The sequence below is a fragment of the Rousettus aegyptiacus genome, unplaced genomic scaffold (genome assembly GCF_014176215.1).
Source record: "Rousettus aegyptiacus isolate mRouAeg1 unplaced genomic scaffold, mRouAeg1.p scaffold_m13_p_5, whole genome shotgun sequence".
NCBI classification, from domain to species: Eukaryota; Metazoa; Chordata; class Mammalia; order Chiroptera; family Pteropodidae; genus Rousettus; species Rousettus aegyptiacus.
Genome location: NW_023416308.1, coordinates 100,293,102 through 100,309,887, shown reverse-complemented (window position 1 = coordinate 100,309,887; position 16,786 = coordinate 100,293,102). Strand labels below are relative to the sequence as shown.

Sequence of the window (16,786 nt, the reverse complement as noted above, 5' to 3'; positions counted from 1 at the left end):
TATAATTTCTAGGTTACACTATCTCGATTTCTTTCTATGCCTCCCCCTATGCCTTGTCTCTGATATTTCATACGCTTTTACAAGGTTTTATTACTGGGGAAAATGCAACTCCCAAGTAGCACTGTCGAATCTTAAGAATAAACAGTCATTTCTCAGACTAATAACTCCACAAAGGTAGGAAGCCAACATTCAGCAAAAGAAAAAAAAAATAGTACAGATCAGCTCTTTCTTCCCTTCTTTCTCCTCCTTGCACTTGTTTGTTTGTTTGTTTGTTTGTTTGTTTGTTTTCCAGAGAAAGGGAAACCTCTAACTCCATGCCTGCAAGCGGTTCTTATTCACTGAGCATCTCTGTTAAAACGAATATGACAGAATGTTGGGGAAATACCCACTGAAGTTCCATGTTGAGAAGCAACTGTCGTGGGGGTTACTTTGTCAGCAAGTGATGCCTCTATTTTCTCACCCTCCCCAGTCTGAGGTGAAGACCTGGGGTCAGTAGGCAGAGGCAATAATTGTCTAAAAACTAGTGACCTCAGGTTACACCCAACATGAAGAGACATGCCCAGCTCCATCTGAAAGCCAGACAACTTACTGTGCTTTTTGTTGTGGGACTTGGCAGGGTGGTCTTGCTCCTTCTTTATATCAGGTGACTCTGCCGAAGAGAAAAATGAGAGCTGCTTAATTTACCTGTTTCCTACCATTATCATTTTCATTCATTCATCTACTCATTTAACTGATATTGATGGAGCATATACTATATGCCTAGCACTGTTTGGGTATGTGGTAGTGTCCAAAACAAAACAGAGATGATAAGTACCATGGAGAAGAATATTACAGAGTAAGAACTAAGAATGAAAGTATGGAGATGGGACTAATTTGTAATTTAATATAAGGTGGTCACAGAAGACCTCTGGGATGAGGGGAGCAGAAGGGAGTGTGAGGGAGACGGCCATACAGAGAGCTTGTGGAACAGTCTTCTAAGAATGACAATAGAAAGTGCAAAGGCCCTGAAGTCAGTCAGTTTGGCATGTCCACAGAGCAGGAGGAAGCCAGGGGGCTGTGAGTATGGGGCAGAGGGTAGGAACTGAGGTTCAGATCATTAAGACTTTGTGGGACTTTTTTTAGGATTTTAGCTTTTATTTGAGAGAGATAGAAAGTCATTGAAGGATCTAGGTCATTGAAAGTACTTTTCTTTTTTTTCATAATACAAAAATGTAAACGTTTATAACAAAGAAAAATGGCTTTTAAGCCAAAGGAGTGCCTTTTTTGGCATGCAAAGTTACATTTTAATCAGCCTGACAAAGAGGCCATTGACTGGCCTGAGCTCAGTACAGAGGGCCACCATGGACTATGGAAACACAGATTAGTTTAACAAATAACTCATTATGGTAACCTTTGTGACTATCACCAAAGAGATGACAGAGGCGGATCTGTGAAATAAAACTTCTTGAAAGGAACACTAAATGATCTAGCAGTGCGTGTGTGTGTGTGTGTGTGTGTGTGTGTGTGTGTGTGTGTGTGGACACTTCAGGTGTCAGGAGAACAGAGGCAGATATTACCTTAAAACCCCATAATTAAAAAGCTACCAATTTTAATACAGAGTAGTTTCTAAATGCAAGCCAACTCTGTTAAGAAATTGGGCCAGTGAAATGGATCTCTTCTGTGTGCATTACATCAGATCTTCCTGACGCAGGGTTCACTGAGCCATGTGCAGTCTTTAAGGGCATGGCAGGTTCACTGAAACTAACTGCAAAGGGAGAGGGTCCAGAGCATTTATTCAATTGTCAAGAATGGTCCGTAATTCAAAAAAAGTTTGAATAACCATTATAGCTTGTAATTAAAATGTTTAAGAAGGATAACTACTGTTTACTGAGCACTTACTATGTACCACCCATTGTGCTAAGCACTTTACATGAATCACTTTATTTAATTCACACAATAACCCTATGAGGTAGGTACTATTAGGATCCGAAGTTTGTAGCTGTGGGGGAGCAGACACAGAGAGGTCAAATGACTTGTCTAAAGTCACACAGCCCGAGGGTAGAGTCAAAAAATTTGAACCCAGAGGTTTTACCCGTAACCGCTATTCTATGTCATTTCCAAAGCTGATAGCATATAATAGATTTCACGAAAGTCTTCCCTGCTAATTCTATAATGCTCTAGTTAGTGGGGAAAAGACAACTCCCACGATGACCCCGTGTTTCCCACTGTGCATGGACACAACCACCTCTCTGATCACACAGATTGTCATGACTCAGGGCTCCCAGCAGTTCCTCTGAAAGTCATGGTGGAAAGGAGAAAAGGGATTTAATAAGATCTGGTGAGAAAAGAAACCTCTTATTCTGGTTAAGGACGTCTCCTCAGGAACTGTCAGCGGGAGACCTGCACCTGACTCGGGTTTCTCTGAAATCTAGAAGGACAAATTCACAGGAAATTCAAGGAGAATCCACTCTCCCTCCCTGCAGGTTTCGGGGTGAGGTTGCAACATCCCATCAGGATGTGACAATATTGCAACAGGTCTGGCACCCACCCTGATTTCCAAGTGATACATCACTCTGACAGGGCCACGTTGTTCTGCAGACAAAGAGTGGCATTTACCCAGCAGGCCACAAGCAGAGCTCTTCTTCAAATGGCAGCCGGGAGAGGGGCAGGGCCATTACCTCAGAGCCAGGGTTGAATTCAGAAAACCCTGGTGTCTCTCAGCTTATTGGCCTCAGTCGTTGTGTATGGTTTCAAGTTGATGTAGAGCCAATTACTTTGGGGTGAAGGTAACTTTGTGAATAAGATGGAAACCTTGGACCCTGTCCCCAGAAAAATGCACATATGTGTATGCTTACAAAAAATCCATAAACCATTTCAGGCGTTTGTGGTTCGCTTAGGAATCCATAGACTCCAGATTAAAAAACCCCAGACCAGACAGACCATAAGGGAATTCTTCCTCTGTGATGTCAGCTATTTACCTAGGGGAGACCTCTATCCAGCTCAGAAAAGACCAAACTTTTAAAAAATCCCCAAATAAAAATGTTTCCATCATCATACAGAGGAACACGCAGCCAGCCAAAGGCGAAAGGAAACTTGAATTTCTTCCAGCCTCCTTGTCCCGTTTACCAGTGTGCAAGGGCAAGCTGTGGAATCACTGACTTGCCTTAACACTAAATTTTTTGATCTGAAACCTCCCTTTCCTATGATGGTCTCTCGTCCTCTGTCTTCCCCTCACTCCCAAATAAGAGTCAAAACCTTTGAAGGTAACCATATGGTTAAGTGATTCATGCTTGTAAAAGAATAGCTTGCTCTAGGGAAGTAGTCCAGCTTGGCTCTCTCTCTCTCTCTCTCTCTCTCAGCATCCAGACACCTCGGACCAAGGCCCGATGGGGCAGGGGCAGCACCACACCACAGGTTTATGATGCAAGTCACAGATCCTGACTTCATTTAAGCTGCTTCGCAAGAAGCGAAGATTAGAAGCATTTGCATATGATTCAGCTGTGAGCCATTTCTTTACGGGATATACAAATTTCAGTGTTATAATAAACTGTGCCACCCTAGCTTTAGGCTCAACAAGTCAGTGAATAAACACATCAAGCCTGAGTTGGCGTGATTGGCTCGAGGACTATCGGGCAGATCAGGAACACTGGCGGCGGCCATTTTATGAAATGGGTAGATGACAGAGAAATCAAAACAAAGCCGCTTCCCCACCTGCATTTATCACAGAGGGCATCAGTTTATGTTGGGCCTCGCCTTAGCTCAGCTTGTAACTTACATTAAAACATAGAAAGATATTTAACTGCATTCGATTTAATGGGAGCTTGAAATCTAAAGATTCAGACAAACGACAAAGGTCTTTGTGTTCTTTTTCGGGGGGTGGGAGGGGGATAGGGGTCTAGTCCCATACAATAGAGACTATTCTGAAAGGAATTGATCCATACAGGGCTGTAATTAAATATCGTACTGGAAAGCTGGTAGTCCAAAGAATCTGTCAACCCCTGACACTGAATTGATTCTTTAAGTAATAATTCTGATAGAGGGCCTGACTTGCTTATCTCATTGTCCAGTCTGTGTTACAATTTGAGGATAGGAATGAGGGCAGGGCAGGGGGAGGGGAGAGTATCATGAGAAATAACATACAGTGGATTTATAAAGCCCATTTTAAGAGGGACTATTCAAAAATGGGATAAGTAGACTCAGTGAGTTTTCTGTTAATGGCAAATATGAAAGCGGAAACTGGCCTCTAAGTCCTCTAGAGCTTCTGAGATTCTAGAAGGTAAGTCAGGATACAGAAAAGAGAAGAGTGGCTTGGCTGTGAGGACAGCAGAGCTGATTCTGGCTTTTCGGTTTCACAGGTGCCTTAAGACCTAACAACCCCTGAGGCTCAGGAAGTGGTTGGTTCAAAACTTTATTTTCAGTTGGAATCTTTTGCCATAAGCCAAAGACCCAACCGGAAGGATGTGGGAGGTGACACCTTAGGAAATGTGCGAGGAAGTCAGAGGGTGAGCCCTGCGAGTTGTTTCCTCAGCTCTGAAACACTTGCTCTTGACTGAGTGGCAACAATTGCCACAGAAATTTTACCTCAGTTGGCTCAGTTCCCCCAGAATGGCAAACCCATTGCACAGCCAGTGTTTGAGCTGTTTCCTAGTTTCAAGAAATACTTAGAGTGACACATTATGCTATGAGTCGTTGTGGGGGAAAAAGGGGGAGGAAAGAGAGCAGTGAATTGGCCTCAGTTCTTAACCTCAATTCCAGAAGCATTTACACTGGCTCCCAGCCCTCTCCTTCTAGGGGCTTGACCTGAACAGAACCTCAAACCAAAAGCTTTCATTATTTCAGTTCTCAAAAACACACTTAAAAAAAAGCGAAAAAAAAAAAAAAAAATGGAGGCAGCCAGGGAGTGGGTTGTTGTTTGATTCTGTGCTTTTTTTCATAAATCTATATAGTTGCCCCAAATTCAACGCCAGGGCAAGTCTAAGCTCCATTTCATACACACAAACAGGTCCACAAGTTTGTACCCAGATGAAGGGACAACATGAAACCCTCTATTCACCTCCCTAGTGCATTCGTTCTTGCATGGTCCATGCCAATGTGCCTAGTTATAAAAGGAGGAGGGAATGTAATCTGAAGCTCCTCTCCCAGAATCCCAACAATCCAACCTCCTCACTCAGCGTAACCGCGATTGAATCATGGATAGCCACCGGCCCCCTCCCCACCACTTACATCATAATTCATAAGGTGTAGTTTCTCTGATTGGAGAGTCCCGAGGTGCCATTGGGGTGAGATTTCAAAAACTGACAAAATAGTATGATTCCTAGGGGTCTGAAAATTTTCCAGTTGGTACCTCTCTACTCAAAGACCATCACCACTGGTTTCACAGACCTCTGAATGCCACTGTTAGATATTCTTTCTCTAAAGCCAAATATAATTTGTTGGAAATTAAATGATAAGTTATACTCACATATGAATAATTTCCCAAAAGCAAGTGTTTGTTAAAAAGAGAGGTTGTCACGAGAGAGTGACTCAGTATCACAGGAGACATTTTTCCTAGAGTCATCCTTGCTGGCCATCTTCAAATATTGGCTCAAAAGCAGATCTTTTATAAATAGTAATTCATTCCTTTCCTGGCCTTTTAATAAGAAAGACTCCAGCAAAGTCAAAACATAGAATGTTGGTAATTCTCATTAATGCTCAGTAAGCCTTTGCATGAGGCACACTTAGCTTCTGATGTCAGGACAGCTTACCAACAGGAAGGTGACTGGTGGTTGTCATGGAGATCTGGGCCCGGCAGAAAGTTTTGCTGTCCAACAGATCTAAAGCAATAAAAAGATAAAGGACATTAAGAGCACCCTCCTTGTAATACAACTTTTTGACTGTTAGAAAAACAGAATAAGCGTGTAACAGGGCCTTAAATGTTAGGGAGTTAGTTACCTACTGTGCTACCATAGTTGGTGTCGTATAAGTAGTTCTCTTCTTTCCAGGTGTTCATGATGGAAGGGTCTGCAAAGGACAGAAAATGGGAAAAGTCAGCAATCATTGTCCCTGAGGGAAGAGTTTGCCTTTTCTAACTCAATGCTCATCAAAGAAGCTCAAGACATAGGGGGTCGTCCTCAGAGAGAAGGAGTATGATTCTGCTTCAGTCACATGTTACTTTTTAATAATGCTACCCCATGTTTCTTCCGGTGTCCTGGGGAAATGGACTTTGTATGGCTCTCTCCGTGTGTTCTATACCTGTCACATCTCTAAGGGAGTGAGGGAAGTTGCAACAGTGAGATTCTGTCCTAGTCCAATGCTTTGGCTTCCTGGAAATTTTCTCCGTGTGCACAGGGCAGGGATGGGTTCAGAAGCCTGGCATTGTTTCTGCATTCTACTGTATAATTACCGAAATATTTTTGTACTACAAAAAAAAAAAAAAAAACTGTTAGGGACCAAAAAAAAATTTGATAAATGAGCATCTTTTTCTAGTAATATTCTCCTGGGAGAATTAATGATGTTTCTTTGAGGAAAAATCTAGTCAGTTTTATCATAGTGTCTTCACTGCTACAATCCAGACAGATCTCTCCTCAAATTGGGTGGCAGTCCCCTCTCTCTAGGATTTCTCCAATTAGCTTATGAGGCAACATAAAATTCTCAAAGTGAAACTGAAAAGGGGAGGAGAGCGTTACCAAATCAAACAACTTTTGAGAGTGGGACCCCATTGCCTCATCTTACAAAAGCATTTCTCTCCGTCTGTCTTTCCCTCCCCCTCTCCCTCCCCATCTCCCTCCCCAGTCTCTTTTCCTCTCCTCCCTGTCTCCCCAGTGTGCTGGGTAAGTGCATCTCATTCCAAGTGACTCTTCAGTTTTCAGATTCAAAGGAAAGTCCCCTCCACCTACCCCAAATGAAGCCCAACTCCTACGCAACCCCCACGTCTGGGCTAGTCTCCAACAGAAGCATTTTCTTTCCTGGCTGGCCAAGAGCTGTAAGATCTGGCAGGAGCTCTCACCTCATCCCCACCAGGAACTTCCTGCTTTCTTCTCCTCACGGATGGAGGCTGCCCTCAGCTCCCCTCCTGCCCGGGTTCTGAATTTCAGGACCAGGGTGGTTAACCACTGGCCGAGTTTCATTTTGTTTTTATAACATAAAACATATAAAACCTGAGTCACTGGCTAAGTCCTCCTGTTTACGACATAGGGATTTAGCTGGTATTTTAACTAATAGCTACATGTTTGGGCACCCCAAGCCCAATCTCTTGGGGTTACACCCTCTCTCCTTGTTGGATCACCTCATACACCTGTTGTTGTCTCTGAAAACAAACTGAACCAAAAGGTTTGGGGGTGTTGGCCCCTCTGTGAGCCTCTTCTCCCCTCCTCCTAGGGTGGACCTTCTTCTCCACCCTTTGGCTCAGCTTTTCTGAACTGGCAACACTAGAATGTCTGGATGGTCAAGGAGGAATTATCAGGCTGTTTGTGACCTCGCCATACCTCCCTGGTTTCTCCGATGGGGCTCTCTGCTTGGTCACAACAAGTGGGGTTGGGGGTGGGGGGCACCATCTCTCTGCCAAAACCTGTATCTGTCTCTAGTGCAGCCAGACCCATAAAGTACAGATCATCTACGTACCCCAAACCCTGGTCAGTGGGGGGAAGGACAGAGCTTCCTAATTAACATGGTTAGCAACTCTTGTTTTTTCCTTTAATAATGGTGGACTAGCCCCCTTATAAAGGAGTAAATAACCGCGCGAGGACAATTTCAGCTCTGAGTGACTCACAAATCACTCCTAGATCAAATTCTGCCCTTGGTGAGTGGCACGCATCCCTCAGGCAGGCCTGTGGCAAACTCGGTCGGCCCACAGTCTCACTGACGAAGGCCTGGGAAGCAAGCCTGCAGCAGTGGCAGCTGCACAGTTTTGTCATGGCCAGTGGACTTTGAGGGACTCACACAGTTCTCCCCAGACTAAAAGGCTGTGTAGGCCAGTGGTCGGTATGCAAGGAGCTCTGATTGGTGCAAGGCTATGGGACACAACTTCATGAGGAAATTACTGTCCTCTGCAAGTCTCCAGGAGAGATAACAAGTCCAGGAGAGAGTTTGGGACAGAGAAAGGAGGCATGATTAGGCAGGAGAAGAAGACCAAGAATGAATGTAGATACTGTGGGACTGCAGACCCTGCTCAGAGAGCAGAATAGTGTCTTTTGTCTAAAAGTGCACTTAAGGCAGGAGCTGGTTTCCAAAGTTGTCTTTGTTCATCCCTGCAAAAGCTCCAAGGGCCTCTGGTAAGTACAACAGCAAGTTCACGTCTTCCTTTTGTGTGTGTGTAACACCCCCACCAAAGGAGGAGGGGGAGAGGAGACATTAACCCTTCTTCTTCCCTCCTCTTGCTTCTCTTAGCTTGTCTAAGTCCCTCTGGCTCTTCGTGGTGAGAAGGAGGCCCGATTAGACTTGGCATTTTCCCCAGCTCCTGGACCAGAGCCTGTCTGATGCCCTAACCAAGAGTAGGGAGCAGAGAAGTGTGGGCAGAATTAGGCTCATCATCAATCTAGAAACCAGAAATAGTTGGCAGTCGCTCATCCCAAACGCAAGTGATGAGGCTCACGGCCCATTGGAGACAACCAGGGAGGAGGCATCCCTGGGTTTCCTGCCAAAATATTGGCTGCGTCCTGCTCCCATACTCCTCTGTGCTCCCTCCCAACTGTCCTCCCCAGGGCTTCGCCTACCAAGTTGTCTCTCTTTGTCTGTTACCACTCACCAGTTTGTTCGGTCTTGACAATGACGTTGTGCGTGGACTGGAACAGGTCACTGCTGCACTGGCCTGTGAACAGATTGGGAAGGTCAGAGAGGGCTCGCATGGAGCCACAACATGATGTTTAAACAAAGATGGAGCTGGCATCTTAGAAGAGCTTCTGCCAATCCTGTGCCTGATCACCTCTGTTTGCTTATGGGAGAGGCTTCCCTCTGCATCTACAAACCCAAGCCTTGGTTCCTGGTCCAGAAAATCAGTAGCTAGGGCACCCACATCAGATGGAACTTTTGGGCTTGAATATGGAAGACATCTAGTATGGTGGGACTAGAACTTCAAAAATCAGAAGGCCAGTATTTCCACTAATAACTGCAAGGCACTTCACTTTTCTGGGTCTTGGTTTTCTCATCTGTAATTTTAGGGGATTAAACTAGATAAAGTCATTAGATGGCTTCTAGGGTGCTTTCCAAAACTAAGATATGATACAAAATGAAAACAAAAACATAAGGAAAACCATTTTAATTTAACTAACTTGATTCTTTTTTAATCCTAAATGAAATCAAACCCATTTTGATTAGATCCAATCTATAAGCTATGTGGATAAATGCAGTGATTCTTCCCTTATTTATGCCTTGCAACTTCTCTCTAGATGTGTCATAGGTAAAAGCATGTATATATCTATGAATGATTCTCATGTTTTTCTTCCCCAGACAGATTATAAATATTTTGGGAGCAGGGGTCATGTCTTTAACCTCTCTGACCTCCAGTTTTCTCATCTGTAAAATGGGAACAACACTTTTTCATAAGGTCATTAAATGAATCTATTCACTTTGAGTATCTAGTATAAGTAAACACTTAACAGATGTAAATTAATAGAATGTCTACAAAAAGACAAACAACAAAATAAAGGTGAGAAATCTGGTCATTAGGCATTTTCAGAGTCACCGGCAGCACACAGTGAGGCCAAACAAGTTACCAAAGGTCAAAGATGGAAGTCAAAGATGGAAGGGTAAAGACAACCACATCCCCTCTCAGGATTCCCTGCCTTAGGCTGCAATCAAAGCAAAGCTTTAAAGGATTGGATTTAATTGGAGGTGGGAGGTAAATATTTTTAATTCCTCAAGTGTAAGCCTGTTCTTTCTGAAGATTCCTAGGGGTTATTTATAGAGCCTTGCTTGGTTTGGTTCTAGTAAAAGAAAAATGAGCAACCACCTCTGTGAGGTGGGTGAGAAAAAGGGAGTGCCCAGGAGCTGAATAAGGTCATCCAAAATGGCCACCACTGCTACCACCTCTGTGACCAGACTCTGGGTCTTCCTCAGTGTTGATAAGAGCTGTCAGGGTCTGAACCTGGTTCATAGCCCTGGAACTCGTGCTTTCCACAACTCCAGCCACCTGCCTAAACACAGGTGCTGCTAAGATAGACTTGCTCATTCTGATGTAGACAGGACAGCTTGCTAGTCTTATACATCACTGCTTTCCAAAATATTAATAGTTTTCCAAAGAGCTGGCATTTTACAGCCATTATCAGGAGAACTTTATGACAGTATCAAAGTCATTCTGCAAGATGAGTTGTCTGACCCACATGTCTTACAAGCCAGTATAGAATGTACGCGCATGTGAATAAACTATCAACAAAGGGCAGAGTCTGAATGGTGCCTATCTGGGTGCTAGGAGAGGCCTCAAAAGAGACATTTGGGGTTCTAGGTAGTGCCAACTCCAGAAATCACTGCAGAAACATCCCACACATGTCCGGACCATTAATTCTACACTCTTCGCCCCTGCTTTTTTAAGTTAATGGAACTTTTACAAATCTGCTGAAATATTGTAATCCTTCTCCTCTTCTAAAATGAAAACATAGATCCAATTTTGTATATCTTTTTACCACCCTTAGATTGTATCTTAAGAACTTAGATCTAGATGTTTAAAAATAAAAAGTAGCTATGATGATCTCAACAAGCAAAAAATTGGGAATGAAACTATTAAACCTTGTTTGCGAGGGAAAGCAGAAAAGGTTTTCTGAGAGCAGCAGCTATTCTGTGAATGCCTGGCTAGCCCTTGTGCCCGGAAGATTAACCATAAGGAAAGAATTAAATTACACTGGGTTTGTAGGGAACTAGACATATTTTATATTCTAGGCTTCATGCTTTTCCTCTCACTTCCCTCCTACTTCCCTGTCTTGGAAACAGTAATTTGGAAGTGAGACCATCTTCTGATGCCCCTGACAAGGAATCCTCCTGGCTGCAAAGTCTCTGCTCTTCTCAGCCGGCGCCTAGCAAGATAGGGAAAGAGATAGTCACCGTTCCACTTGAGGTGCTGCAAGTTGCTGTAAAGGAGCTGCCCGGCTGTCCCCGCCGCCCGAGTGAACTCCTGCAAGCTCATGTTGCAGAGGTGCTCGCCGTTGATGTCAAACTCTTGGAAAGGGATGCAGCTGGCATCCAGCTGGTTGGTGTCCAGGAGGTGCTGGAGCCATTCCCACACCTGGTACTTGGTCCAATACTGAGGATGGATTTCATGCCACTGGCCTCCAAAAAATCCGCTGGAAACTGCAAAATAGGAGGTGGTTCCGTGAGTGACCCGTGCTTGTTCTCGGGCACAATCCCAGACGGGAGGATGCACTGCTGGCTGCCAGATGTCATGGGGAACACAACCGCAGTGCATGTGTGTCGGTGGGGGCTGGAGCACGAGACAAGCTCTGAAGAGGAGGTTTCTTGGAAATATGGTTCTTTCCCAATTACGGTGGGGACCAATCACTCAGCCTCTGTGTGTCTGCATAGTACAAGACTTACCCCTGGGAGCTGAATGAGGACATGAGACCTGAAATGCTCTAAGACCATAAGCTCATTCCCCATCTTCCCCAAAGTACCATGAAAGCTGAGCATCGCTACAGTTTCAGCAACTTGTTAGCTTTTTGCTCATCCCGACATAATTCTCTTCTTCTCTCCTTTCCCCTCTCTCTTTCCCATCTTTTTCTCTCTTACACACTCACACATCCCAATTTCAGGCCATTTGCAGATGAAAATGAGGCAAGAGAGTAAGGTTCTTTTCTCTCTGATACCTTTGCTTCTCTCCAAAGTGGTCCAGATCATTCATCTGCTAACTGTGCTGACATACCGTGGCCCCACGATGGTTATTATAGCTACTCTGATGTCATGTCCCTACTTGGTTACCTTCAGTAACTTCCCATTATCCACTGAAATGAGGCATAAAACTGCCAAAGCAGGCACTGAGGCTCTTCACTAGCTATTCTTCAAGTGAACTATGACTTTTGTCTTTTTTCTATGTTGTTCTTTGAGTTTGTATTCTACCAATCACTCCCTGTTGAATTCCTACCTAGTTTTCAAACTCTGACCACCCCGCAAAGTTATCACAGATTCCCACTTACTGTGAGGGCTACTCTCTGAATCTCCAGGAGACGTGCTGGGTATTTATCCTAATGTCTTCTGTCATGTCCTGATTTCCTTTACAAGTATCTAAGTATTGTTTTATTCTCCTTTGTGAATTGTATGCTCAAGGTCATGAACTCTGTCTTATCCATCTTTGTATCTCCTAAAAAACTACCTTAGAGACTTTGCTACCATAGACGCTCTCTTCAGATTTCTTCAATGGAATTCATTGCCGAAGAAGAAATAATGTAGGGACCTGGAAGACTCGTGAGGTGCATTCATTAGATAGTTAATTCAAAAGCAGTGAAGAAGTGAAGTTTAGCCAATCCAATAAAAGCTGCTGAGGTTTAACCATCTATGTATGTCGCTTTCCTGGTCACTCAAGAGAATGTCACAAAGTCAGCTTAAAGTCCTGGGGGTTGGAGAAGAGAGAGCCAGCCTCCAGAGACGTATGACAGGGCTGAGAGATCTTATAGTCCTCTTGAAAACAGAGGTCAAGGGGAAGAGCTCTCTTCTGGGAAAGGTGAGGGGCAAGGGCAAGGGGAAGACACTACTGTAGTCCACCAAGCTGAAGGAGGGGAAATCCAACTGAATATGACACACAGAAATTCCCACAAACTCAAGGATGGATCAATAGAGAAACGCATAGTTAAAAAATTGTCCCTAACTCTTTCTTCAAGGTCACCCTAGATCAGTACTTCTTAAACCCTTATGTGGTTATGCATCACCAGGGAATGTTGTTTAAATGCAGATTCTGATTCCACAGATCTGGGGTGAGGCCTGAGTTTCTGCATTCCTAACAAGCTTCCACTTGATGATGATGCTGGTTTGTATCCACAGTTTGAGTTGCAAGAAGCCAAAGAACCCTAAAAGGTTGAATTCCCATAATGCCCACGGCCTAGCCCTCAACACCCTCAGAGGGAATGGGAAAGGGGGAACATTTCCAAACCAACCCTTGCTTCTATCTACTGCTTCCAGACTGCAGAAGCACTAAGAGCAGGAGGTTGAGATTATTTAGGCACAAAGGTGACTACCTTGGGTGACACAGGCCACTCACAATGTGGGCTTTACGCCTCATGCCTCATAGGCAGTTAAAAGCTGCCTTCAACCAGCAGCTTGGGCCCTGGTGAGGAAGCCAGCGATGGAGAGGAACAGAGAAAACGACTGGGAAAATCTAGTCCAAAAATTTAATTACATAGAAATGTTTCCAAATATTCAAACTCATGGAGTTTGGAATAGATATTTCCATTTCCCCTCAGTTTTGGAGGTCTCACAAATAAAGCTGTTTAAGGATTGGATATATTTTTGTGGCTCCCCAAGTCTGTATTTTTTTTTTTTTCTAAAATAATTGTAATGCTATGTCAGTGCAGCTCAGGGTATGCAAACGAAAAGCAATAACTCTCAATGACCCAACAACTGGTGCGGAATAATTTCTTTCTCAACTTGACATGATCCAGATCAAAGGCTAGTTCCTCCTGATAGTGCATCATGTTAGAACTTGAATGAACCAGAGAATTTTATCTGAAATCAACAGGGAAATTACCCCCACCGGCCAGGGAACTCATCCGATTCCTGAAATTTCAGGAGAAACATCGAAAACCCTGTGAGTTCAGGTCTTCTCTGTCATTTGAATGACTTCCCCCACCCCATCAAGGAGCTAGGCTTTCTTTGGGGGCTCTGGAAGTTAAGAAGTAAAAGTGGCACCCAAATCTACTTCTGCTAAACGAATTGTCCCAGCTTTCTCCAAAGCAAACAGAAAGAAGGCTGCCTCCATTGAGGGTCTAGGGACCTGAGGATGCCAAAGACTTTCCAGTGTGAAGAACCTTCCTGTCCTATTCCGAATCCTCCTTTGAGGTCCCCACAGGCAATCTGAGACCTGCAACAGAAAATGTCACTGCCCAGAAAAGGCAGCAGTTTGGCGGGACAGGTGATCAAGTCAGGGAAGGTCACCCGTTCCGTGCTTTCAACCGTGTGAGGCTGAGGTTCTAAACTGAAAGAGGCGGAGCTGCACACGGATTAGCACGGAGACTACAATCCTTCCATTATCCTCCCACTCCTTTTCAGACTCTGCTCACCGACAGGCCACTTCCATTTTTCAGGAGAATCAAGAGCAGCAGAGTCTCTGGTGAGGAGATGAGCAGTAGGTGGGTGGGAGAAGACCCAGAGCTTCTTAAACCCGCTGCAGTTTGACGCACAGCAGTCTGCCTAAACTGAATGCCTGCAGAGCGGGGTGTGGGGCCCTGATTCAGCAGTGACTTTATTTGGTTCCACTTCTACAGTTCGCCATAGGCTTGGTCACCAAATCCTCTATAATCCCCACCACCAGGCCCTCCCTCTTCTAATCAACAGGTTCTAGATTAAAGCGCTAAAGGAGGGCACATGGTCTTGTAACAAATCTCCTCTCCCCTTCAAAGGGAGGTCACTGGAAGATGAAACGGAAAGACCGATTAAGCAGCTATAATCCTCCCCTCCTCAACTCCCATATTTCCTCACAACACACACACGCACACATGCACACACACAAACACACCTTTCGCTCCTATCCTATCTTGATATCCCAAGCCAAATACTGTTAAAAGCTTCAACAGGTGGCCTTCCCTTTGAGCACATCTTCTATAACCCTCTCTGCCAGGCTGTCCACTCAGATCCTTGAATACTGAGAGAAAACAATGCAATATATCAAATGGTCTTCAGTCTGGAGCCCCAGAGACTTTAGAGAACTCCAGCATGAAGAGTGTTCTCCATTATCCCTGTCCCTCACATCTCCTGCTGTATTTACCAAACATTAAATTGGGAAATGAAATCCAATCAAAGCAAAAGAAAAATCCCCATGGGTTGTGACACCCACTCGGCCCCCTTACCATTGCACGTGGGGTAGCTGTCTGTCCAGGCTGGCTGCTGGTGGAGTAGGTTGCTGCTGGGGTTGAGATTCATTACACCACTTCCTTCCAGAATCATGATCTGTAAGAGGATCAAACGGCCAGTTCAGTCAGTGCCTCCAGGACAAACGTCATTTGAGAATACAGATCAGAGTTAATTTAGGGGAAAAAAAAAAGAGGAGAATTTGTTTTTCCAACCATTGCCTCCAAAGCATATTGCCACGGCTCTTTCAGTAAAAGCAAAACTCACTGGCAATTAAAAATTTCCAGGTTCAATTTTCATATGCATGAGGCAAGTTTTTACAGCCACCCATTCATAAATGAATAATCTTTGATCAGGAATGAAGCGGAGGGAAAATGCAATACCTGCTCACAGGGCGCGTCTGGCCAGCAGCCAAGGTTTCTTTCTTTTTCTTTTCGGTTTTTTTTTTTTTTTTTTTTTTTTGTGCAAAAGCGAAAATGCCAAGGAGATTTTGTTTAAAGTGGAATTGCAATCAATGAATGTCCAAGCCAGCACCTGTGGTAGCACAGACCCAACATACGTGCTGGATCCCTGACCTGAAATCGGGTGTTCCCCAATCCCGGCACACAGGGGCAGCCCCTCACCTGGGCACCCAACAAATTTCTTCAGCTCAGACACCTGCCGTGGAGGAGCTAGTGTCAGAGGGCTTCGGTCATATTTTACCTAGAGCTCCTCCAGTATTTGGCTCCATGATAATATCAGGAATCAATCCGTTTCCCTGACAAGATTCTGCTTCACCCCTTCCTTCCTGGTGAAAATTCTGACTAGGTTTCCCTTTCCTTTTAGAGACCTGGAAAATACCACAAGCTTCATAGCGGACCGAAAGGTGACTTTCTCAGTCTGAGGACTCATTTTCTCAGTGAAAGACCCAGAAGAACCACTTTTCTTCCAAGAGTGTGCCTGAATTTATTAAACAATGTAAAATGTGTGTACCTTAGAAATATTTGTTTCAATTCCCCAGCATCTGTAATGTTCTCACCCCTAAGCCAGGTACCTCCACCTTTTAGCCTCCAGCCCCATTTGAATGAATGTTTGACCATTCAGAAGAAGAGCAACCTGTTTTCAGAAAGTGCTCGAACAGTACCCAGAGACTATACAGGTAACTTGCACTTTCTAAAATGTTGGGATGGGAACAGAAAGTTAGCTTTATAGCAGCAGATCATGAAAAATTTTTTTGCTCGTTTAGGGGAAATCTTGCATCCTGAGTGTCGCCAATGTCCTCAGGATCAAAATTGTCCACCCAGAGTAGTTACAGCCCTCAATACCCCTTCCTCTGATTTTATTATGTCTTCTCTAGTTCCGTGTTGGGCCTAAGGAAGGAATAGAGGGGCTTATAAAAAAGAATAAAAATTAATTCACGTATTCATTTATTCAACAAAAATTATCAGCCCTCTAATGGGCTAGGCACTGTTCTTGGTACTGGGGACAAAGCAACAAAGTAGGCTAGACAGAAACATCCACGATGATTATTAATATCATCATTATGGTTGTTTGGCAAATAATTAGGCCTGAATCCAGCCTAAGTAGAAGGCGGAGAAGGAAAGGCAGGGTGGGAATGATGACTGTTGTGACAGGGAAGGGACCGCAGCATGGGAAGACAGGAGAGCTGTGGTTTCTGCAAGTTTCAAAGCCAGAAAGAGCTGGGGTTGACTCCAAGCTCTGCAACCTACCAGCTAAGGGTAGAGCTACTTCAGACAAGTTGTTAACCTCTCTGAACCCCAGTTTCTTCATATGCAAAATACAAATCATCATACCTACCATGTGCATTGATTGGAGATTAAATGAATGTCTACACACCTTGAGAACTTGG

General features: G+C 44.2%; 1 protein-coding gene across 6 annotated transcripts in view; it reads right to left on the bottom strand.

The window, feature by feature from the left end:
* EHF (ETS homologous factor) overlaps positions 1-16,786 on the bottom strand; it is a 37,977-nt gene that overhangs the window by 4,549 nt on the left and 16,642 nt on the right. The window contains exons 1-7 of one of the 6 annotated variants that reach the window (XM_036221134.1): positions 15,561-16,332; positions 14,937-15,036; positions 10,990-11,235; positions 8,702-8,764; positions 5,911-5,979; positions 5,724-5,792; positions 590-652 (exon numbers count right to left, since the gene is read on the bottom strand). In XM_036221134.1, coding sequence (XP_036077027.1) covers positions 590-652; positions 5,724-5,792; positions 5,911-5,979; positions 8,702-8,764; positions 10,990-11,235; positions 14,937-15,033 — 607 coding nt within the window. In that variant the 5' untranslated portion in view covers positions 15,034-15,036; positions 15,561-16,332. Of the gene's footprint in view, positions 1-589; positions 653-5,723; positions 5,793-5,910; positions 5,980-8,701; positions 8,765-10,989; positions 11,236-14,936; positions 15,135-15,204; positions 15,268-15,320; positions 15,528-15,560; positions 16,333-16,786 lie in introns of those variants that run through there. The other 5 variants (XM_036221133.1, XM_036221132.1, XM_016133102.2 and 2 more) reach the window with 5 other exon arrangements.